The sequence below is a fragment of the Astyanax mexicanus genome, chromosome 9 (genome assembly GCF_023375975.1).
Source record: "Astyanax mexicanus isolate ESR-SI-001 chromosome 9, AstMex3_surface, whole genome shotgun sequence".
NCBI lineage: Eukaryota > Metazoa > Chordata > Actinopteri > Characiformes > Acestrorhamphidae > Astyanax > Astyanax mexicanus.
The window spans coordinates 25,065,067-25,089,913 of NC_064416.1; the positions used below are offsets into that span (position 1 = coordinate 25,065,067).

The 24,847-nt window shown below is 38.7% G+C and overlaps 1 protein-coding gene across 1 annotated transcript in view; it reads right to left on the reverse strand.

Moving 5' to 3' along the window:
* igf1ra (insulin-like growth factor 1a receptor) overlaps positions 1-19,778 on the reverse strand; it is a 131,199-nt gene extending 111,421 nt beyond the window's left edge. Inside the window, exon 1 of the mRNA XM_007256243.4 lies at positions 18,382-19,778. Within this exon, the coding sequence (XP_007256305.3) occupies positions 18,382-18,460 (79 nt within the window). The 5' untranslated portion in view covers positions 18,461-19,778. The remainder of the gene's footprint in view (positions 1-18,381) is intronic.
* Positions 19,779-24,847: the final 5,069 nt, after the last annotated feature.

A 24,847-nucleotide genomic window follows, 5' to 3' on the forward strand; every position in this document is an offset into this window, starting at 1 on the left:
AGCGACGGCTAACATGCCTATGGACTGGATACATATCCAATCTAGGACGACATATGAAAGTGAATCAAACGACTGGGTCTGACATAAAGAATTCAGATCTGTCACATTAATCTGAATCCTAGATCATAATTTAGATTAGAAGGAAATCAGATATATCTGAACACCCACAATAATTTCATATGTCCATGAATCAGATATACATTTCTGATGTAGAAGCACGTATGAAAGAGACTCATATCTGATTTGAGAAGATCAGATTTTACGTGAACAAAATGCAATCTATGCCACATTATCAGATCAAAAATCTGAACCGAGTCACTTGTCAATGTGAATGCAGCATTAAAATCCTGCTCTAATAAACTGTTACAAAAACACAGGCTTGTGTAGTGTAGGCATCATTATCAACACGGGGCCACAACAACACTACAGAATGTAGTGTTTCTTAACATGTTCCCTAGAAGGCAGCGAGGGCGATCAGTAGAAGAAATATCTTGACATACGAACTCCTTTGGTTAAACCTTTTAAGTTCTTTAAGAGGCTTAGGTCACCCTCTCACTGAGAGCCAGCCCAGCCTGAGCTATGAGATGAATGGAAGAGTTTTCAGCTGCCATCTCCTGGCCATGTCAACACACCACCTTCCCACCGCTTCCCCATCAGATATACAGTAGCAGCCTGAGCGAGAACAACGGGCCTTATGTCACTCTCAGGGAACTGTGCTCTGATTTCCATACAGTTTAAACAGGTTTAAATCACTGCTCTGCTAATATTTCCTGCTTTATGATTTCCTCCTCCTGAGGAAAACCCTTTTTTTCTTTCTTTTTTTCTTTTCTTTTTTTGGCCTGACACACTCCTGAACCGCTGAAACGACACACTGCCAAGAATGCGAATCCCATTTGAAGTTCCTCATTCATCCAGCTCGCTCAAAATAGCGCATTGTTTATTAAGATGAATGGCCTTTATCCGCTCCTGTCAGTGCACTAGAGGCGTCCAAATTTAGAACGGAAATGATTGCTCCACGAGAAAATAGTATTTGCTTTCTCCTATCGTCGCAAATGCCCCAGGGCCGCGCTCGGCAGCCATGGAGCTGCATGTCTCCTTTGTTTCATCCCTGAGGTTTTTTTTTTTCCTTCTTCGTCTTCTTCTTTCATTCTCTCTCTTCCCGCAGTCAGAGAGAGAGAGAGAGAGAGAGAGAGAGAGAGAGAGAGAGAGAGGGAGGGAGGGAGAAGAGTTCAGAGCAGCACAAACACAAAGACTAATTTGTTTGTTGGTAAAGAGAAACTCAGCTCCTCAGTTCCTGTCGGATCCATTAATAAAATCAGACAGTCTGGCGTGAGAGAGAAGGGAAGAGAAAGAGATACGCAGACAGAGGAAGACGAGACTGCCCAGCACTGCAGAGCAGAACAAAAGGAGATGGAATTGTCAGTAAAACAGCTCAGAGACTTTAGTCACTCATTTGCATACACACCTCATCAATCTAAACATTTCCGCTTTATGATTTACAAGGAAAGTTTACAAAAGGAAATCATTGTTAAATTTAGCGTTATGTTTTTGTAAATCTCTGGCTGCAATGATATGTAAAGTTAAAAAACTTTTACTATAAACTGTTTCAATAAAAGTCAGTAGCTCTCTCACAATAATTACGTTATCGGCTTATCATATAATATATAGACATGGCCTCAATAATTTTAGTTTATCTTGATATTTTCCATTGTGTTTCCTTTGCGTGCTTGTTTATATAAGAACAGATGGCACTAACTAAAGATGCATGAATACCTATACAGATATAAGGTATTTGCCCAATTCCATGCTCTTTCCTCATACCGGTACTCATAATCCTAAACAAGGTTCCAATACCAACAGCCAATACTAGGTGGTTAGTGCAGGTTGCTGCACCAGCAAACAATTTCATTTCTTATTGTTGTTTTGCAGAATAATAAACATGTATTTGCACTTTTTGCAATGATTGTTTTGCTGATTGTTGGTATAATTTCACTATCATAAGCAAAAAGTTATTTCAGCAGTTTTTAAGGGAATGTGGAAATTTATTTTCTGATAAGTGGTTGCCGCAGTGCAAACTGTTTATTTGCATATAGTTGAGCAGGGTTCAACTAGATCATGTCGTTAAATGTTCCCAATTTGTGTCATTGCAGTACAATGTATTGGCATAAAGTGGCTTTTGTATAATTTTTTTTAAGAAAATAATGAAAAGAGTTGTGTCTGTAAAAAAGGTGTGATGATGCAATTTTAAGTTTAAAAATATATTAATCACTCCCTTTTCCACATGTGAAAGTTTCAAAACAGGCCGTTTTAAATGTATTGCTTCTAGTATCCACCTAGTCAATGAGGTTTGTCCAAACATTTAACTGTTACTGTTAGCATATCTGCAATATCAGATATTAGCATTGGCCCAGAATTTCCACATCAGTGCATCCCTATTCTGATGTTATAAAAGTTGTTTCAGTTGTAACTATTTTTTGAACAAGCCGTAACAAAGCAATAACAAATCAGCTACATATATCTGTCATAGTGGGGTTTTTTTGGCAAATACAATACAAATATCATAAATAAATTCCATGGAGTAAATGGTACCTTCAACAACAAACAATGAAACATCTCTTTCTTGGTGGACCAAGCAAGCTGCCTTAAACCAGCTGACACAAACATTTGCCCCCCTGCTGACCTCTACTATGAATCTGGCTACATATATACAGGCCTGGCCCTCGGCTCCCATTCCACTTGTGAAAATCCGGCTCTTCCGTAAACACGGCTCCGGGCGAGCCCAGCGAGAAAGGCATCTAAGCCCCCTTTCTCCTGGCCCATCCTGCAGGGCTTGCTTACAGCAGCTCTGAGCTCCCAGAGTGTCCAACAACTACAACAAGGGAGCACGAAAAGAGAAAACAAAAATCAGATCTTTGTAACATCAACCGATGAAAAGGAAAAAATCCTCAGAAAATCCTGAGTCCCTCTTGACCTGCAGTAATTTTGGATATTGACCCAGATCTTTGTGGGAAGTTCCACTATGTAGGGATTTTAGGATTCTCTCGACCACAGCAGCTGGAGATTAATATAGTACTAGTGATTACATAAAAATAAATTCTGGAAAAAGAAAGTTTATTTTATCTTTATCTGTTAATATTTATAGCTAAAAACATCTGAAATAAGGCTTGAACCTAAAGTGGGTGTCGAATATTTACATTTACCAAATCCTTTAAGGTTATGTTCAGAGGGTCAGCCCTGTATCAATCAGATTTTTGGCATGTCTATATGAGGGCTGTGTATTAGCTAGAACTTGTCGATATGATACACATCATGGTACAGGGGTTACGATTAAATTTATTGTGACATATTGCAATACAGTAAGCAAGGCGATATATTGTGATTGCTTAAATAAAGAAAATGTAATAGTATAGAAAAAAACTCACTATCATCAAAATCAGAGAATAAATAGAAGAATAAAACTGAGTAAGACTGAGTAAAACACTGCTATCTAGTGGTCGTGGTCTGACACCAATGTTTACATTAAATCTTTATTTTATATCATTATTGTTTTATTATTCTGCCCCATTTTGGTTAAACGATAAGATCTCCTGAAGCAGACACCAGTGATAGCAGTTAAACCAGAAAGAAAGCAGAATAATCATCAATCTTTTGCTGCTGTTTACTTTTTAAAGAAAGGCCTGTAAAAAGATAAGCAGAGGAGGTGCGAGAGCCTTTACTACACTCATTAACATCAAGCAGCAGGAAATCTGATCATGGCACCGAAAGGCTGCGAGTGGCGTAGGAACAGGCCGGCGTCCTTCAGATCAGGCGCCTAGAGTCCACAGAGCTCACAGAGAGCAAACAGAAACCCAGGCGCCTCTTCCTCTGAGCACGGCATTCACACCACTGCGCAAACACACATATCGGGAATCCAGCGTCCACTGTTTGCGTTTGATAACCTAGCCTTCCAGAGGAATCCCAGTAGAGGGGGTGAACACCTCTAGAGGCAGCTAGAGGGTCTCCTCTCATAGATGAAGCCTCAGTGCACCTGAACAAATGTGGGGGTCTTTAAAAGTTCAAGAGTTCTATAGTAAAGTGTTCAAGTACTGATTAATGTACTAAAGTAAAGTTTAGTTTAAAATGAATCTGACACACCCGCTAATGTTGTGCATACAATATAAGACATGTACACATAAAACAAACTGCTATTAAAGCATGTTCATACAGATTTCATACATTTTATACAGATTTAAAATGTTCATTATCAAATACCTATTTAATTATTTAGACAATTTATTTTATTCAGACTGAGGAACACTGAATTCTTTGTCATTTTCATTAAACCAGCTTGAGATGACTTTTGCTTTGAGTTATTATGTGTAACCATGCTGGAAGTAGCCAGCAAAAGAGGAGTAAAATGTGGACATGAAGGGATGCACATGGTCAGCACCAATACTCAAATAGGATGACTTGTAAAGAATTACTGATTGGTATGCATGAGCCCAAAGTGTGCCAAGAAAACAAAAACCAGGACTCATCAGATGAGACTACATTAATGCAGGGTTTAACTGTCCAGTTAAGGTGAGCCTGTGCCCACTGCAGCCTCAGCTTTCTTATTGTGGCTAAAAAAGTGAGATCTGACTTTACCCTGATAGCAAAATTACTCGGGCCGTTTCGAATCTGAATAGTCCTAGACCCACTGGGGATACATTGGCCCAGATCTGGTTTGAATCTACGTGAGATTCTGCCCAAAAGCTGGGCTGAGTGCCATGTGTCTCAACACCCCAGTTGCCGAGTATAATACAGCGAACATCCCATGCAGCTTGTGCCAGCTCCCCAGTTGCAGAGTGTAATACGACAATCATCCTGTGCTGCTTGTGCAAGCATCCCGGTTGCAAAGCATAATATGATAGCCGTCTCCAGTACAGTACTTGCTGTTTGCCAATGTGTTCACATAGCCAATAGCTAGCTAAATTGGGAACATAATAGTTCACATACTTGGCCATGTGTGACTTTCACTAGAGGCCCGCATCATACAGACGCACGAATCAGTTTTTCAAAATTAGTGTTTTGTGTGTTTCTGATTATGCACACAACAAACTCACCAAACAGATGCAGGAACACAAGGCAGTCATCGTAAGTAAACAAATGTGTGGTAAACACCAAGTACATCTTAAACCATAAACCAGGTTCTGACTGAATAACACCTGAATTAAATGGTCACATTGTATGCCCATATGGTGTGTGTGTGTATGACCACACAAACAAGAAGTGTGGGGGGCGCAGAGGGGTCCAGCGGTCTAAAGCGCTACCACTATGAGCGGGAGGTTGCAGGTTCGATCCACACTCATGCAGCTTTGCCATCAAGCTGCTGGCGTGATGTCCACAGCACAGGGCGTCTGTGAGAAATAGAAGTGTGAAATAATATAGAACGCATAAATCTTTATACAAAAAAGAATCTCTTCTGGGACAGATCAATATCTTATCAGAAGTTACTGGAAGCGTTTATGAGTAAGTGACTATTCTCGGAAGAACATAATTGTGTCATTTTCCGGCCTTTTTGTCGTTAACTACAGGAGGCCTGTTTGAGTGCGGTTCTGAGGCTTGATGTGATGCATAATAAGGTTTAAAAGTCAATCTGCCTCGTAAGACATTTGTTCCCCCCCACCACCCCTTCATCCGCTATTTGAGCCTGCAGCCTGCATGTTTCCGGCATGCTTCCTGTTGAATAACAGAAACAACAATGTTTACTGTCCATTTGTTCCAATTAGGGCAAATATTTGCACGCTGGAGCACTCCTGGGGGATGATGGGATTGAGTAAAGCCCCTCACGCATCAGAAGGAGCGTGACCAAGGCCCTGGCTGCCACTCCAAAGTGCTCGCACCTGCCACCTCAACTGTGCTTAATCCCCCACATGCTGGAAGTCATCTGACCACTGGTCTGGTACTACACTTCCCTTCAGTGGCCCTCACATCAAAAGCACAAGCTCATGTGTCAGAGCCTGACTAGTAACACAACACTCCCTACTCCCCTCCCCCCACCCAAGCGTGAGCTAGCCCTGGCCCTGCCATTAGGGGCTGCTAGGTGAGAGGGTGAAGAGCAAAACGTTTGACCGTCACTCACGAACGTTACAAGCCATGCTTTCCTCGGAAATGTGCCTACTGATAACAAGTAAGGCAGTCCAGCAGTTAAGCCCTCAGAAACAGCCTTATCAACACTAGCATACTCTACAATCTTTCCATCACAACCACAAAGTTCCTTTACAAGCATACCTGGCAGTAAACTTCCAGCCTATGTAATCAGTCAGCGTGTCACTCTAGACAACCTGACAGAGATCAAACAACGCACATTTGTAAACCATGGCTTAAACACATGTCATTTCACACGTTCATGCAACGCTGGTTCATGCAATTGGTAATTATTAATATTTTTTTTTACCAATAAAGGTGAACAGATTTCAAAAGCAAAAGCAGAGAATATAGGAAAAGTTTTGGAATCGGATGTGATGCTGAATACAAGCAGTTTCTATAACTGAAAAGTTAATTTTTCAAAACAGATACAGAGATTGTAGTACACTAAACATTAAACTTTTATTTATTTTTGCAAATAAACTCTACAATTATTTCTACAGATTTATTTTGTTGAAATAAATTCTTTAATATTGTGATAATATTTTTGGGCCATATTGCCAATTCCTACTAATATTTTTTTCTTTGTGATATGCTGAGATAATATCATACAGGTCATAATGTTCCTGGCTGAGTTTCCCAAAAGCATCTTAGCATTAAAAACATCTTGCCAGTGCTAATTGTGAAGCTCTCTCGACCATCTAAGTATCATCTTAGTGCTAAGAACATTTGGAAGACCCAACCAAAAAAAAAAAAACAGAATATAATTTTACATTTTATAGATTGGAGAATAACCATGTAAAATCAATTATGGCTGTTTTTGATACATAAACCCACACAATAAAAAGCAAACCAAAAGTCGTTTCAACTTTTTTCCAATGAAATAAATAATAGTTATTGTTCCATTAATTTCATGCCATTAATTGATTATTCTCAAACCACAACAAGGAAGGTGAACTATTTCATTGTATATATCTATAAGATATGTAAAATGGTCAGTTACACAATCTGTGGTATTTAAACAGATGACAATGTGCTGGAAATGAGTTACAGTAAAATGAAGCATGTGGAGGAGTGGCTCATTTGGCCCATTAGACCCAACTACTCCCCTTGCATTTGACAGTGTACGTGTGGCCACTGGATTACACACAAGCATATAATCTGACAGCCCTCTTTAAATTAAGGGTTTAATTAAGCACTTTAAACCTCATCTGGCAGCTCACCGGAGCCCGAAGATGCTCTGACTGCCACTGCAGCTCTCGACACAAAAACTAGCACAGTGACACACATTCAGTGACTCAGACTGCCATGCTGCGCGGGACGAGCCAGCACGACCGCTCCCACATATACCACCCTCACACAACCACACACACACACATCAGAGAGTGAGACAAAGCAAAGAAGTGGTTGGTGAGAGACAATAAGACCAGCAGAGAGGGAGAAAGATAAAGGGAAAAAAAAGAAGAAAAATCGAAATAGAAAGAGATGTAGACGTAGTGTCAGAAAGAAAGAAAGAAAGAAAGATAGACAGAAAGAAAAGTAGAGACATAAATAAAAAGAGAAAGAGAGAATAAGATACATAGAGAGAGAATAATACATATGTGGATAGATGTGGAAAAAGAAGGTGAGTAGAATAAGCAGAGGAAGAAGAAATATGTGAGGGAGATTGAAAGAGAAAAGTAGAGTGTAAAGAATGAGTTATACAGTAGAGAAGAGACTAAGAGAGAAGTAAAGAGAGTGCGTGTGCGAATGTGTGATTGTGTGTGTCTGGCTAGTGCAGAGTGTGTGAGTCATGAGCAGAGGCCCACACTGTCTCAGTCACGAGCAGCAGAGCTGCAGATACCAGCGTGGGGAAAGGTGGGCAAACAAACAGCAAAATAAGAGGGACATGACTCCGCCCCCTTCACACAGCCCACCCCTTTACCCTGCTGCCCCTTCAGGATGTGTCACCTTGGCGATGGCAGTTTCTTCCTAGCTTTTTGGCTACAGTGGATAGAGCTGAAGGTCCTGTGCTGTAGCGTGTTTGTGTGTGTGTGTGTGTAGAGCATAATAAAGTTTTAGTTTTTAATCTCAGCAGGTTCTCAGTTCCAGCTAAGGAGTCAGCAGGGCAGATGTATGACTAATACTGGCGCTCAGCAGAGGGTGTTTTTCTGCTTTTCCCTTTAAATACTGAATGTGTGTCAGAGGCTGATGGCAGCTTGGGCAGGCCAGCAGTCCGGAGACCGCCCGTGTGAACGGCAAAAGGGCCGGCGAAACAGTTCACAAACTCCCTACTCTTCTGATTAACAAAACCCTGCCTGTTTTCCCCCGGCCATGTATTTTTACACGTTCTATTTTCAAACCCCAGAGTCTCTCCTCTCCCTCTCGCTCCATGAACCGTGGAGTCTTGTTTGCCGTATACTTGGATGAAATGGCATGGAAAGTTTACTGCGGTAGAACTTGAAAGGAGGCGAAATTACATTTTATTAGCCTGACCAGATTATTAAAATGAATGGGATAAAAAAGTTTATGAGACCAAAGAGGACGTTCTAATGGAGCATGGCCATTCATTTCGCGGCAAATCTTTCAGACTGCTTGCATTCAGAGCACGTAAGAATGCTTAGAGCAAACACACTCAGGAGCGTAGTTTCTGCAGTGACAGATTCAGAAAGACTTTTACTTAATAATCCACTGCCGAAAACTCAAACAATTAAAGGTCCTATATTATGGAAAACAGAACATTTTTATGTGATATGTAAACTGTGTATATGTAGTATGTGTATTGCGAAACAGAGGTGAATTATAAATCACATTATATGAAAACTGTCATAGGTGGGGCTCCAAGTGGTCCAGCCTGCTTAGCGCTGCCACTATGATCAGGAGATCGCCTGTTTGAATCCTGTTCATATCAGCTACCGGAGCCCTGAGAGAGCACAATTAGCCTTGCTCTCTCTGAGTGGGTAGATGGCGCTCTCTCCCCACATCATTCTAAAGGGTGATGTCGCTCAGCACAGGGCATCTGATGTATTGGAATTAGAGTTGCTGTGATGCTGTGATGCTACTCAGCAATGCTGAATAAGCAGCAGCTCCAAAAGAGACGGTAGCTGACTTCACATGCATCTTCACCCTCCTGGTGTTGGAGCATCATTAGTGATAGGGGAGTCCTACTGAGTGGGTTGGGTAATTGGCCTTGCAAATTGGGTGAAAAATGGCATAACAATTTAAAATAAAATTATATTAAAAAAATTAATAGTATAAAAAGGCACTGTTATAGTCATAAAATCTGAGTAAAAGATTGTGCCATCATAACGATGGGATCTAATGACATTAGTATAAGTATAACTTAAATTCTTCATGTGTAGCATAATCTGTTTACCAAAATGTGCATCATCACCATTATTTAGTATTTAATTGCTATTTATTACTGTCAGCCTATGTACAAAAACACTGGTCACTGCTTACTGTAAGATATATGCGCTGGGGAAACTTGCTTCCGCTAATCTTAGTTTTTTTATTACATTTTTTCACTGAACAACTCATTTTATGTTGTTCAACATTACCTGACCATTCCTTTGGTTTACTCTCACATTTTTATTGCATTACCATATACAAAAAGAGCTCTGCTCTCACAAGAAGTGATTGAGCTCAGTGTGTCAGTAAATCCTTTGCTATGCTTTATGAAAAAGACCCCACAGATGTAAGACCAGTGTTGTGAAATTGGCCCCCTAGTCTCGCCAAAGCGTGCAGAAAGAACGCCTGAATGTGCTTGCTGCTAACGTCACTGAATCCTTGATGCGTCTGAAGGTTATCACTGATCTCTGGTCAGCTTAGTCTGATTCAGCATAATGTGTTATAAGGGAAATTCCCAGACAATGATTAAACCTAGTCTTGGACTAAAAGCAATTTCAATGGACATTTTTTTCTATTGAAAGGAAAATATAGTCCCAGACTAGATTTGATCCTGGTCCAACAAACTCCATTACAATCTTTTAAATGCAAATACAGCGGCCTGCAAGGGTTTTTTTAACGGTCTGGGGAATGCTATGTGATTTGAAGCACAATGTTTGCCCTTACAACAAAATTTGGAACAAGAAACACTGATTGGATTAGATGACTTGGTAGCAACTGTCACATGTATAATCTGATAGCATGAGCAGCAACGAGCCACTCCAAAACCTTCCTATCAATTTTGGTCAAAATTTCCAATCGATTGGTGATCAGTCGGTATTCCCAAGCCTTTAATTTATTTTTTCCAAGCCTTTAATTAATGTTCTTGACAATATCTTACAGTTACACAAAGATTGCTTTTTTAGAAATTATTTGCAATACTTAAATTATATTACAAAGTAAGAAAACAAGTACTTGAAAAAACTTTACTATGTTTCTACAGTGTTCTACTGCTTTGTGGGCAACAATTATTTCGAAGTTTTAGGCAGCTGCTTAGAGGAGCCTGCGGATTCTGATTGCTGATGATTTAAGGATATGAAAAGCTATGAAATTTGCATCCTTTAGATGTTTGGGAAACACAGATTCACATTTGTTACCATAAAAATGTACATAAATAAACATTCAATAATAATTCTTATCAGTTCATCTGGAAATTACTTAATTTTCTAGTCTCTTGACCATTTAAAGTAAAATATACTGACTGGGGTGCTCAAACATTTGCATGCCATTCTATATGTTAAACAAAACATTTTCAGTGGAATAAAGTGGTGATTTTAAATATTTAAACTTTTTTTAAAAAATGTAATCTGCACTCTGCAAAACTATAAGAAACAAAAAATAAAAACACTCAAGGTTGTGTGTTCATGACTAACATCACAGCAGTGGATGATGTACGGCACGAGCTGAACAGGCATGCCAGAGATGCGATGTTATTCATGATAACACTCCCTTGTGTTTTATTGCTTAAATAACACACACTCAAACACTCACAGACCTTGGCTGAAGTCAGTTGTTCCTGTAGGTGGGGATACGCCTCTTAACAGACCCACACAGCAGTCATACTGAAGATTCTACAGCAAGCGTACTCACACAAACTGAACACACTCTTCCGATACTGAGAGCAATGCCAGATTTTTAAGTATCTGTCGATAACGAGTATACTGTTATTTATAGCATTCTGTTTTTATAGGTTGTATTTTAATAAAGTCAGGGTTTGGTACCCAACTAAAGCCAGGCGGACACTGTGCGATTTTAGCCCGATTTTAAGCCCGATCTGGTCGGATGCGACTGAATATCATGATCGGGCCGAATTTTAGCTTGATCGTGCGTCGTTTGTCGTGCAGTGTGAGAGGGGAAGCGATGTCCGATTAATTGCCCATACGAGCTGCGAATGAGCAGTCGGACGCGACCAGGGATTTCTGACATGCCAGAAATTTTGGTCGCTTGTCTCACAGTGTGAGCTATTTTGCGGGCCGATTTCTTAAAGTTACGACCTGTTTTTCCAAAAATCTGCACAGTAACTATAAATAATTATTAGTCATATTTATTTCTGTCAGTTATAAGGATTTATATGTATATTTATGTTCGGTACACAGACTTATATCTTAATATAGCAGACACAGGAATTCTGCTGTTTAAGAATTTCAACAGATGCTTATTCTCAGTCAATAGCTGGAGTTTTTGAAAAGAAAAATTAAAAGAGAAAATATCTTTGACAAACATAAATTTATTTTATTTCACTTTGCTATTATATCTGAAAAATAAAGCACATTGTCAGCCTCTGGTGCTGCCCGTCAATTATATAAACCTTAAAACATGCACAGAAATATAAAGCTATATTTTATAATTCGTTTCTTTTAGCCAGGGCAAATTTATTAAAATTATAAATATGTTAATTTATTAATTAAAATCTCGTCCAGTGCTCCAGAATATTAGCCACGCAAAGCCAGCTTAGCGCAGCGCGTGGCATTGCGCGCGGCATTGCCCGCATATTAACCTCTGTCTTCTAATATAAACGTTTTAATAAATAAGGTCGGAGAAGTGTAGTAAAATTAGTGCTATTAAACTTACTAAAGCTAATAAAGTAATAAAGTACTGATAATTAATCAAGATAAATCAGACAAAATGCGCTGCGCCTCTCTCTCGCTCTCTTTCGCAGCCCGGAGCTGAATTCAGTGCGAGGCTACAGAAACCCAGTTCAGTTGAATAAAAATAAGTAAGGGCCTAAGTACAAGCAAAGGACCTGTAAGTAAATATAGTCAAATATAAAGAATAGTTTGAGGTTTTGGTGAGCTTTTTTCATGATTTGAAACTGAAACTAACTGAAACTTTGATTATTCTGCAGAAAGCCTGGGTTATTTTAAACGAATTTTTAATGAGTTTATATTTTATATTTTTTATTTATTCATTTTAATTATTTTTCTTCTTTTATTAATCAAATCATTAAATATATATCTTCATAAGATATAATTTTTTTTACCTTTTATGTCAATTTTTATGATCTTTTTTTAAGGTCCTATTTTTCCTTTTTTACGTATATATTTTATTCGTCTATAATAAATGTCATTTTTTTCTTCCTATTTTTTATATATATTTTTAATCCCTTTTAAACTGTTAATGCTCAGCGGCACTGTAAATGAGGGTCCCTATCCAGTCTGAATAACCGATTGCTTGTTTAATATTCAGTGTTGCAAAACCAGTTTTTACATAAACAATAAACAGAATAAAAAATAAAATTATTTTATTTTATTTAAGCTGCTGGTGTTTCTTTCGCAGCCTGACGCGCAGTCATTTTTCTATGCGCTCTCCTTCTGTAAAACGGACAACCCGTAGAGTCCACGTCGCCTCAGCCACCTGCGAGTCCATGTACGGTACGTCTCTTCCGTGGACTTTCAGCGCACAACAGGGCACAAATAAGTAAAGCTAAGCGCTTTCTTTTGCAAGGCGTTGTGTTGAAGCGAGAGTTTGTACGCAAAGAAAGCTCCGCCTACGGGCTGCGTTTAGACGTGCAGTGTAAGCTCCCCCGTCGCAGCAGGTCAGTCGGACCGTACAGTGTGTGCAGATGAATCGCAGGCGTTGTTCATACACGACAAACGATTCGAACGTGCAGTTTGAGCTCTCCAGAACGCATCCGATTAAAAAAATCGCACAGTGTCCGCCTGGCTTAAGATATAATAAGCCTGAAAGAACAGCCTTTACTGATTGAGTAACTGAACATTTAAAAAGTTCATGAAATAATAAATATTGCCACAGTACAGTAATCCCTGCAAGTAGGGAATCATTATTAACCTTAAACCGCCATCATGCTGCCTGCGTAACTGCTTTATTGATGACGTTACACTTATATAGCACCTTCACAATCAACACTCTATAAAACCACACTCACTCATCCGCACTCAGCACTTTAACAGCAAAAAGCAGCAGCCAATCACGCACAGCATACTCTCAACCAGAAATGACCGGCAATCCATATCTGGGTCATACACAATCATGCACACATTCATACTTACACCCAAGGTAATTTACAGTAAGCTACTTCTGGGCAATTATTGGCAGTATCACATTTTTTGGCCAATTTAGAGTATCTAATTCACCTGATCTCTGTGTTTTTTAACTGTGGGAAGACACCAGAGTCCCCAGAGGAAACTCAAGCAGACACAGGGAGAACATAGAGAAACATGAAAACATGCTAAAAGCCAAGCCATCATGCCTCCCATACAGTATACTGGTGCAAAAGTTTAATATACTAAACAAAACTTAACTACAATTAAAGAAACTAATCTACAACCACGTATAATAAAGCCATTATTTGTTTACACTTATTCACATCAAAAACCTTATACAGATCAATATATCAATAGCAAACAAACAAGCCTTACTGTAAAAATACTGAATAACAGACAACAACTCTGTCCAGTTCATATATCGGTCAATCTCCAAACAATGATACCAACTTGATCCTAATCCAAAGCTGGACTAATTATTTGCACACTGAAAAGCAGGCCAAAAATGTCATATGCCACACTCATTACATAACGCAGTGTTGCAACTTTCTTAAAATAACATTTTAGAAGTAAATAGATCATAACAGATTGTGACCTAATGCTGTGGTGTTTACAACTGGGAGAAAAATGGGTTGCCAACAACATGATCTGTGGCCCCTCCAAGTTATGAGAGCAAAAGTATTCGTCATGTGCCCACCAGCCCCAACACAAAAAGTTATCAGGATGTCAGTTCAAAGCTTTAAAACTCACTATTTTCAGTCGAGCTCTGAACCTACACACGCACACTTTTAGACTTTGAAAACAAAAAGATTTGATTAAGTAGCTAAGCTGTCATCTGGCTTTGTTTTCTGTCAGTTGGAAACACAGATGTGGGACGACAGTCTGGAACACCAGCAAGTTCCCATAATCACATGCTTTTCTGCAATCTCAAAAAAAAGGTTCATTATTACCTCATCCTTTAGAGAGGCAAACAAAATATCAAGTTTCTCCACATTTAATCTGTATAGGCAGCTATCTGTCCAATTATGATCCTTTCTAAGAATACAGCTTATGAAGAGTTGACGTTGCCTGGTAAGAAATCAGAGGTGGGTCAGTCTTTTATCACAAAAAAAAATTGGATAAAAAAAAAAAGAACTATAAAAAGCTTGACTGAGCCTCACACATTTTAGTGTCATCAGGGATGTTTTAGCTATATAACATTTACTTATTCATAACAAGCATGACAAATACCTGTTAAATAAACATGTCTGTTGCCAAGCAGTTAGTTTATACCTATTTAGGTTGTGTTTTGTCTGCCTTACTTAGTCTGTCCAGGACCTGGCAATTAACTGTAATTAACTTTATGCTTCAGACAACTTATAAAAAACTGTAAACTCCATAAAAATGACATAACTAGTGGGTTTCCTTTCTGAAAATGAGTCTTCTGAGTCATCATTAAGTCAACATTGAAAGCACTTGCAATGTTGTGTACATTCCTCAGGGGTGTAAAAAAATATTGATTTCACATTATATCACAATATTTTGTTTTGTAATACTGTATCAAACTACAAAAAACTGACAGTGTCTCTGTCATTATATCCCACTATTGTAACTACATGAAAAGTAAACTTTTATACAGATTTTGTAAACACAATAGTGTTTTTTTCTCTTTTTTTTTTTACTGTGACAGTATTTTTTCCCAGTCGTAATGTGCATTGCATTACCAAGTTTAACCAATACATAGCCCTACTAAACAAGCTGTATCTGGTTCAAAAAACATAATTACAGCATTGAGTTACAAAAATTGGCCACTTCGTTTAGTCTAAATTAAATGTGACCTGATACTTTGATATAATCAAAATATATCATGACATTGAACTTGTAAACTTCTGACAAAGAGGCAAAACTTAATTCTATACTTTTACCATTGCATACAACCGTAATTATCAACTGCTGGCTGGTAAAACTAACTACAGTTCCACTCTCTATCTCATTTCAAATATGAGCTATGAAAATAACATAAAGCTACAGATCTAAAAAGTCATTCTGACAAGTTATAGTAGGCTGTAGGCTTAAGTAGTGAAATATATAATAGTTGCTAGTTTTAAAATATCCACATAAGCACTGCACAGACTTTTGGGGTTATACTTATATAAATTATATATAACACAATGGATAGTAATTTTTACATGTATATGGACCATATATCCACAATTCTTGTGGATTAATTCTTAAATCTTTACTGTTATTCTTATTAGTAAAAACTGTAGTTTTAGATTTATTTTAGATAATTACTAATCAATATTCAGTTGTAAATATCTAAATTATATAGAGATACAAATAAATAGATACACTGCACATATGCAACATGCACATTCTGCTAGTCAAAATTACATTAGAGATATCCTAAATGATCATTTGTACTAATCAGAAGTTATTTTCAGACCTGGGAACATGGACTTTTTACTAGTCAGAATTACACGTTAAAAAAATTTATACGTAAAGATATCTGTAAATAGAGTTTTTAGTGATGCAGATAGTATAGATAGAGGGTGTAAATCAATTGTAAAAAGTGCAGATCTGAATATTTTATACTAATACTGGCAACATAATTAATAGCTGATGTCTAACATGAGAGTTTTTACTGGTAAAAAAAACTACATTGCAGAGATCTTTAATTTGAGATTTTAGTTCTAAAAGACCGGTCATTGGGTACTACGAGGATGCTCACGTCTGCAGAAGGTAAAATGGCCACATGTTCATTGTAGTCAGCTACATGTGTGCATGTCTCTCTGTCTCTCTCTCTCTCTCTCTTTATTTCTCTCTCTGTTTCACTGTGTACTCTACTCTCATCCTCAGCTATGTGGAGCAAAACACACTGACACACACTCCCTGCTGCATCACGCTCTGCTGAACCGCACTGGCTCTGTTGAGATTAATGTTGCAGAAGCTGTACTACTTCACTATCTATATATATATATATACCGTATATATATATATATATATTCAAGCCAAGTGGTGGTCTCTAAAGAACTGCAAATATGTCTGAAAAAATTTGAACAGCAGGATTGCCACATAGCTGCTGGGTTTGTCACTTTATCACTTATCTTTGCTGATATGCACGCAGGCATGAGATTGTGTGTACTGTACAGTGCTGTGCTGGTAATCTTATTTATGAATGTAAACTGAACTGCATGTAGAGTTGTTGTTTATTTTTTGACCCAGGCAAATACTGTAGATATATGCTGATATAAATACATGATAAATAAATGAGCCTCTGGTACTATAAGAAATTAATTAGCACAAATAGCATGGGAATGACAAACAAATGAATATTTGGATACTGAAAACAGCCTACAATTTATGTGTGTAGGGGACTTCTGTGGGTTTACTATGACTGTGACTTTGCTATGGCTATGGCTTGTTTGTACATTTTAAGGCAGAATTTAAAACTTCTTTAGAGGTCACATTTTTTAAGTTACAAACACAAAATTCAGCACCCTTTCTCTTAATAAAAGTGTAGGATATGCTAAGAGAATCTTTTGGATCAATTCTTTTTTTTTGTTTTGTTTTGCCACCCATACTACAGCCACAAGTTTTTATTAGGCAAATCTTTTGGCATGACACTATATCAAAATGTCTCCAGATATCAACATTTAGTCAAGCATTTGGACACAGCTCTATTAGCCAAACAGTTCATATTTCTGTCAAAAGGTTTTGGACTTTACAAAATAATTCAATTATATTACAACCAAGCAACACCTTAGCAACCAACACCTAAATCACAGCAACCCTGCTGAACTGCAATCACACTAGAAGTTTCTGCATGTACTGCACACTCTAGATATTATGAATGTGAATTTTGTTGCATGTAGCATTGTAGTGTATCAGTGAAGTTGAGCCAGGTATATATATATATGCTAATTTAACCACATGACAAATAAATCACCCTCTATGGAATAATGCTGCCTTCAGGCAACAAAACAACTTATTTACTTACTTATAGATGTACCTATCTGTTTGTCTATAATATAATACTACTGTCATATCTATGTCCAATACAATACACGTGGGTCATGAAATTAAAATATGTATATGTGCAAGAAAAGGTTAAGAAGTATATGCCTATATTGCCTTGTGCAGTTAGATCACTTTTGTTAGATTAATCATGATGAAGCAGTTGTACTTATTTCTGGTCCAGGAGACTTCCTCCTACCTTGCATGTTTTGGGTGCGTCTTTGCTTTAGAACAGAGATCAGCTTGATATCAGAAGTCAAAATCTAAATTTGATCAGTTTGCTATGTCCACAGGGACTCTTCTAATCTTCCAAAAAATATAATTCATGCCATAGAGGTAGATAAGCCCCTAGTGCTAAAAGGCATCAGCAAATATAAGGATGACCAACAAATAGATACTGGATATTGACTACAGTCCACAAATTATCTGGGTGAGTCTAAGGTGTGTGTGTGTGTGTGTGTGTGTGTGTGTGTGTGTGTGTGTGTGTGTGTGTGTAGGGGGTTTACTCTATGACTGCTTGTTTTTCTATGCTTGTGAGCCATTCCATGACTAAAGAGGTCTGATGTTCCTGCAAAGCCGAACAGCACTTCCACTGATCAGGTGAAATTTGGGGAAAAAGGGAGCATTCTCAGTGCTATCCCCAGCTCTGCATCAGCCCTGCGCGGGTCTGCAGGCCTGTTACAGATATATGGGACCATATATAAACAAATCCACGTGTAGTTTACACGTTTTTGTTTGTTGATGACACAAGAAAAGAAGAAAATAAACAAAGAAGGGAAAACATTGATGCTAGAGAGCGTTAGCTAGATAGCTTGTAGGTTAGTTGAAGGATTGCTAGTGAACTTACTCTCTCCGCTTGCGGTCCACGGGCAGCTCGCAAAGAGCCAGAGCACAAGACCCCAAAATAAGGTCGATATACTCCTCATTCCTGTCTCAGTTATCAATCCTCCAACAGCAGAAAGGCCTTGTTCCACAGATATTAGGAAAAAAAGGAGTAAACGCAGCTCCGAGTGGACAGTTCAGCCAGTGTGAGGGAGAGAATGAGGGGGAAACACAAATCCGGGCTGTTGTTTTCTTTCTATCTCGTCTTAAAGCGAGCTGTGTAGAACAACAACTACAACAAAAACAAGGTACCCAGCAAAACCTGGGTTAAAGCAAACGTTTCCAGACGGGCAGTCCTTTTCATAGAGATAAGAAAGCGTTCAGATGAAGTAGATAAAACATCGTTAAAACATGTCGTTATTCCTGCCAGCGGCTTGCCGACGCCGTGTGACTTCTGGTAACGGTCGAGCCACGAATTTCAGACCAACGACAGTCCGCATCTTCAGCCTCCATGTCTTGTGAGAAAAGCCCCCCAGAAGCTAGTTTAGTCGGCTAACGTTAGGTTTAGCTTAGTTAACCTAGCCAGCTTGATATAGCCAGCTATCCTCGCTGCTGTCGGTCCAGCCCCTCGGACCGCCAGTCAGCCAAAATGCCCCCACTGTGCAGCAGCACCAGCGTGTGTGTGAACGTATGTAGCGTAGCGTTAGCTAGCAACGTGTGTATGAATATGTGTGTGTAAATATGTGTGTGTATTTGTATATTTGTAGGCCCGTGGTCGTTCGTGGTGAATCCCAGCGACGTGTGAATAAGAAGCAGGAGCAGGAGCAGCAAGGAGGAGCAGCGAGGTCTCTTCAGAGAGAGAATGAACGAGGCCAGCTATGAATGAACGCGCCGCTCTTGTTAGTCTCCCAACAGCGCTCCATCCAAAATATCCGCCACGACTGGGAAAAAAATTCACCACCACCACCACCACCACCAGCTGCAGCAGCGGCTCCCTCTCTCCCTCCTTCTCTCAGCTCTCTCCTCGCTGCCTGTCCGCCTGTCTTCACTCCGCTCCGCTCATCCACCGGCTGGATCTGTTTTTAGTCGAAATAAATCCTCCTACGGCTTGTTTTACTCCTTTTTCTCTCTCCAAACCGAAAAAGAACGAACGAATAAAAAAAAACCCAGATCAGTTTTTTTCCACGAAAACAGATCTGTTTTGTCCCTCGTCGACAGAAAAACAAGATGCAATCACAGAATATTGTAATAATCACTGTTATTATCGGGCTATTTTATCTGGAAAGACCGACATCACCAGCCTCAGGCTCGGCTCGGCTCCGCAGGGTGGGCAGCGGCTCTGGGCTGCAGTGCAACGGCCACACGGACTCCTCTGACGGGCTCAGCTCAGCTCAGGAGAATCGCCGCTGTAAACAACCCTTGGCTTCTCTCTCACACACACTCACACTCACACACACTCACACACACACACGGTAGCTAAGTGAGTGGGAAAAACCGGAGTGGAGTATGCCAGGATCCAGCGGCGTGGGAATTCTCCATCAGAACAATGTCGCATTTCTGTGCGGTGGATGAAAAGGGCATACCTGTCAAGTTTTAGATTAAAAAATAAGGGATATTTTCCTCTGTACGCTTAAAGCCGTCCCACCAGCCCAACGAAGGTTCAGTATCCCTTACATTTTAAGACAGGTTTACAAAAAATCTAAAATAACCACAAGTGAACCACTTACACACTACAATCAGATTATAAGAATCTGAAATGTTGTGGACATTCCTACATATGTCATTCTTTTAATACAGCCAAATTAAAAATCCTTTTCTTTTTAAAAAAATTAAGATTTCATGTCTTTTTTGTAATAAATGCACTCTTTTATATTATATATTTTTTATTTATTTAATGGATTTAAAATTGAACAAAGGGTGCACAAATTCTGCAAAATGACTGTTGGTGACCTAAACATAGTATCATGAGCTTTTACTAAAAGGACATGGACCAGATATGTTTCATCAGTAAAAATTTGTCCTAAGGGGCCTACACAATAATTTTTAATTAATACTTCTTTCTTTTGATCACTCCACCCCTGATCAGTTCAGTTAATTTCGGTCCTCTCCACATTTCTAGTTAAACTGAGTCACAAGCTGTAAATTTGTTTATTTTAAAAGGTTTAATCCGTGTGTTTTATTTCGGAGACGAGTATTTTTAAGTAGCTATCAGAAAAATCTCATCACAGTTTCCATGATTAGCCTACCGTTACCTTTCTTTAAGAAAAATCGCTGTATATCCAGATCTGTTTTAACATCAGCAGCTCCAACTGCGACGGGGGGCTTCCCCACACTGACCCTCCTTTGCAAGCTGATTGGCTGTTTCTCCTGAAAGGCGGGACTTTCTCCTTGAACCGGCTCCACGATTGGTTAAGAGACACAGAGCGGTCAGTGCCATGTCTCCTCAATAATATATATTTTTTTATTTTAATATAATACGGGAAATTTACGGGAAAATACTAATACGGGAGGACAGCGGGAAAGAGGAGTAAAATACGGTAGTTTCCCGGCCAAAACGGGAGACTTGACAGGTATGGAAAAGGGTGGATGAAAGACGAGGATATTGGGAAATTTGGTTAAGTTCAGCTAAACATTGTTGAATCAGCATGTTAGGATGAATATCTGCAGCTGGCCACACATTCTCTGTACACAGAGTTGAAAAACAATTCTGCATCAGTTTCTCTGATTTTGCTATTTGATTTATGCTCATTGTTGTTTTATTCTATAAACTACAGACACAATTTTCCCCAAATTCCAAATAAAAAATTGTCATTTAGAGCATTTATTTGCAGAAAATAAGAAACGGCCAGTCTTACACACTGTTTTTGGATAACTTCCTGCCACTCCTGGTGCAAAAATTAAAGCAGTCCAGCTTGGTCTGATGGTTTGTGATCATCCATCTTCCTCTTGATTACATTCAGAGGTTTTTCAATTTGGTAAAATAAAAGAAAACCGTCTTTTCAGTGGCCTCTTATGTTTTCCAAAGCTGTAATTGCAAACTTTACAAATTTTCCAAGTTCTCTAATGTGATAGATGATAAAACAATCAATATCAGTTTGTTGTTATGTATTGAAGCAACACACCAACATTTAAGTTTAATACAACCAATTTAGCCCTCTATGTCAAAGTGTTGCCCTCAGGCAAATATTATCACATCACACCATCACATACTATAAGGGTTCATTTGGAGAAACAGATAGGTGATATTCTTTAAACATCTGTTTTTGCTAATTTATTTTATTTATTGCAAAATAAAATCCAGCACAGAAGAAATATAAAGAAACATTCCCTATGCTGGTTGTCTAGCTCGTTGACTAGCTCTTGACCAGCATAGGCTATGTTTTCTCTGGATGACCAGCTGGATTTTTGTAGCAGGGAATATATTTCTATTTATTGGCTTTTAATTATGTTTAAACATATAAATGTATTATTTATTTTCATAAGAAAAGAACGATAGTCCTTTGTTCCGTCTTTGCATTGTTTACATGTGTATGTGATGGTAGATTTTCTTGTAAATTATTTTTTAAAGACCCAGAACATCACACAAGGGCTCCACTGTTGTTATGACTCAGTATCGACACAGGAGCCTCCATACAGCTGATACTGAAGAAGACCAGTCAGCCTGTGCCCATCATCACTGCGCTGTGCTGGAGGGAGAGGGGGGTCTGGGTTTGTTTACCCTACATGGGCTTAGGAAATGTCGCGGATAAGGCTTTTCAGACCTAGTAAGACGCGGTTTTGAAGATTATTCTGGATAAAAATAGCTCCTAATGACCGTAAACCCTAATCGTAGTTGCTTAACCTGAATTATTTCACGATCGAAACGACAGAGGTTTTAATCCACGTTTTCGGTGTGCATAATAACATGCACATATTTTGCCCATGACCAACACACGCGCGCGCACACATTCACATACACACTCCTGTGAGCTGCAATTAAAACCCGGTGTAGAGCTTCATTCAGACACACGGAGCGGACTCAGAGGGTCTGAGTATCGCGGGGTTTCACACAGACTGAATGATCTTCACACTCTACACATCACACTCCCTCAGCAGGGTATGGTGTGTAGATCGCAGATCTCCTGCTGCACACTGATCACTGATCCAGTCATCTAATGTCAGGTTTATATTTTATATACTTCTATATTTTATGTAAAAAACAAAAGTCATTTACAGCATTATTAACCATTTTTATTTGTTAATATATATCCATTCCAATATTTCCAGTCTAAAACACATAAAAAATAATCCAAAGGTATAACCACTTTGCATTGTTGCCTTCCATGTTCCCTCTCACAACTTTTACAAGATGTTCAGCACCGATGATACCAAATGCTCCGGGTGATATTTCATCCTGCAAACGCATCTTAAGGTGTGCAGCAGAACAGGCTCATTAGTATTTTTACCTGCAGGTCAGAACTGCAGGAAGGCCCTGTATTACACCTGCCCTGTCTTCTTCCTCAGTCACGCCTTTGTAATACGTGCAGCATGTGGTTTTGCATTGTCTTGTTACAAAACCCTGCTTATGAATTAATGTAGAAAAGTACATAGAGATATTGGAGCAACATAAGCTAGCTTCAAAACGCTGCCAACAAAAGTTAAAGAAAAAAAGCTCTTAACCAGCACAAGAAGATTTTCCTGATGACCAGCTGATCTTGAGCTGGATTTTTTTCCTTTCTGGAAATTTTGTTGTCATTGTTTTGAAGGCAGCTTAAGTTGCTCCAATATCTCAATGTACTTTTCTACATTAATTCTGCCATCACAGCTGACACAACGAAATACAATGACAGACATTTATGTGTTTGTAGACAAACAGGAGATCCTGTGAGCAGTCTTTCATGGATATTACTTATTGATGATATCAGATTTAGTTTTTTTGTAAGAGAACACTTAGTTTTTTAATTAGGAGAACACTTCAGATTCTGAATTAGTTTCTTTGATTTTGGTATTTATAGATTTATGTTTGAGTAAAATAAACGTTGTTGTTTTATTCTAAAAAAAAAACCCTAGTTTGTAATCACAGTTTTAATGCTTCTTGGCATGTTCTCCTCCACCAGTCTTACACACTGCATTTGGATAACTTTATTCCACTCCTGCTGCAAAAAAATCAAGTGGTTCAGCTTGGTTTGATGGCTTGTGATCATTCATCTTTCTCTTGATTACATTCCAGAGGTTTTCAATTTATTAAAATCAAGGAACCAAATCTTCATTGAGTCCAGAGTTTCCAGAGCTGTATATATTTACAGTGTGATGTGTTGAGTAGATTCAGCTTGTTAATGGGTAGACTATAGCCAACATTTAAAAAGAATGAAAGTAAAATGGCATGTGTAATCATAATAATAAGTGACATTCATTTAATCTCAGTATACACTCTTGGAACGTGGGGAATCTTGCATTGTCTGGTTTGAGAATATTAGCATTATGTTTACGTGTTTTATGGATATGAGGGCTCTTTATGTTGAACACACGCCTTAAAATATCTACACCAGTTCTGTAGAAACGCTGGTCTGGTCGTATTAGAAAGCTACATGGAAACCTGTAGCCAAATAAATGTTTTTCTACGCTGTTTCTTTAAACTATACTTTATTAGACCTTAGACAATTAATTCGCCTGAGTTAAAATGCAAGCTTGTATTTGGCGCCGCCTTTTGACCAAAATGGAAAATTACGTCCTCTCAGTAAACCCGATTTATTTATACAGCGTGTCTTTTTATTGTTCAATAAAAAGATATTTTTGTAAATGTTAAAAACACCATCTGTTTGTGAAGGACAGCAGTATTTCTTTATTTAAAGTGTCTGTTCCATCCAACACTTTGGCCATTTGCTGTTTATTTGTAATGTCAGGCATGCTATTACATTAAACACTGTTTCTACATTTCACTGATATTAAAAGGGTAGGAACAAGATGTTCAGATCAGTCCTAAAAATAGACACAGTAGAGGCCGTACAATCACAGCAACCAAGGCTCCATGAGGTACAGTGTACATCATTTTAGGGGAGCACAATAATCGCTAATGAGAACAGATTGCAGATTGTTACAGAAGTTCTTGCTCCCTGCTGTAGCGTGGCTATTTTCAGAGGACAGAGCAAACATTTGAGGTAACGACAATGATGCACTCTTAGGCAGTTTAAATGGAATCTGTCACCTGCAGTAGGAAACACGATGGACAAATAAGGTAATGTTTGTGTGCAATACCTTGCAATAAAACAGCCTGTCCATATCTGCTGACAGATCATGGCCTTTATTAAGAACATTGTGTGCTATGAAAATCATCCTTACTGATTGTCTGCCTGGTTACTACTCAGGAAGATTCATTTCAATTATTATCACAAGCGAAAGACACATGCCAGATTGCTGCAAAACTCAGCATGCCGTGATGTCCCAGGCTGATATGTAAATTATTACAGGTGTGGTATGATTAGACACTGACGCTACTTTTGGAAAGTGTGCCT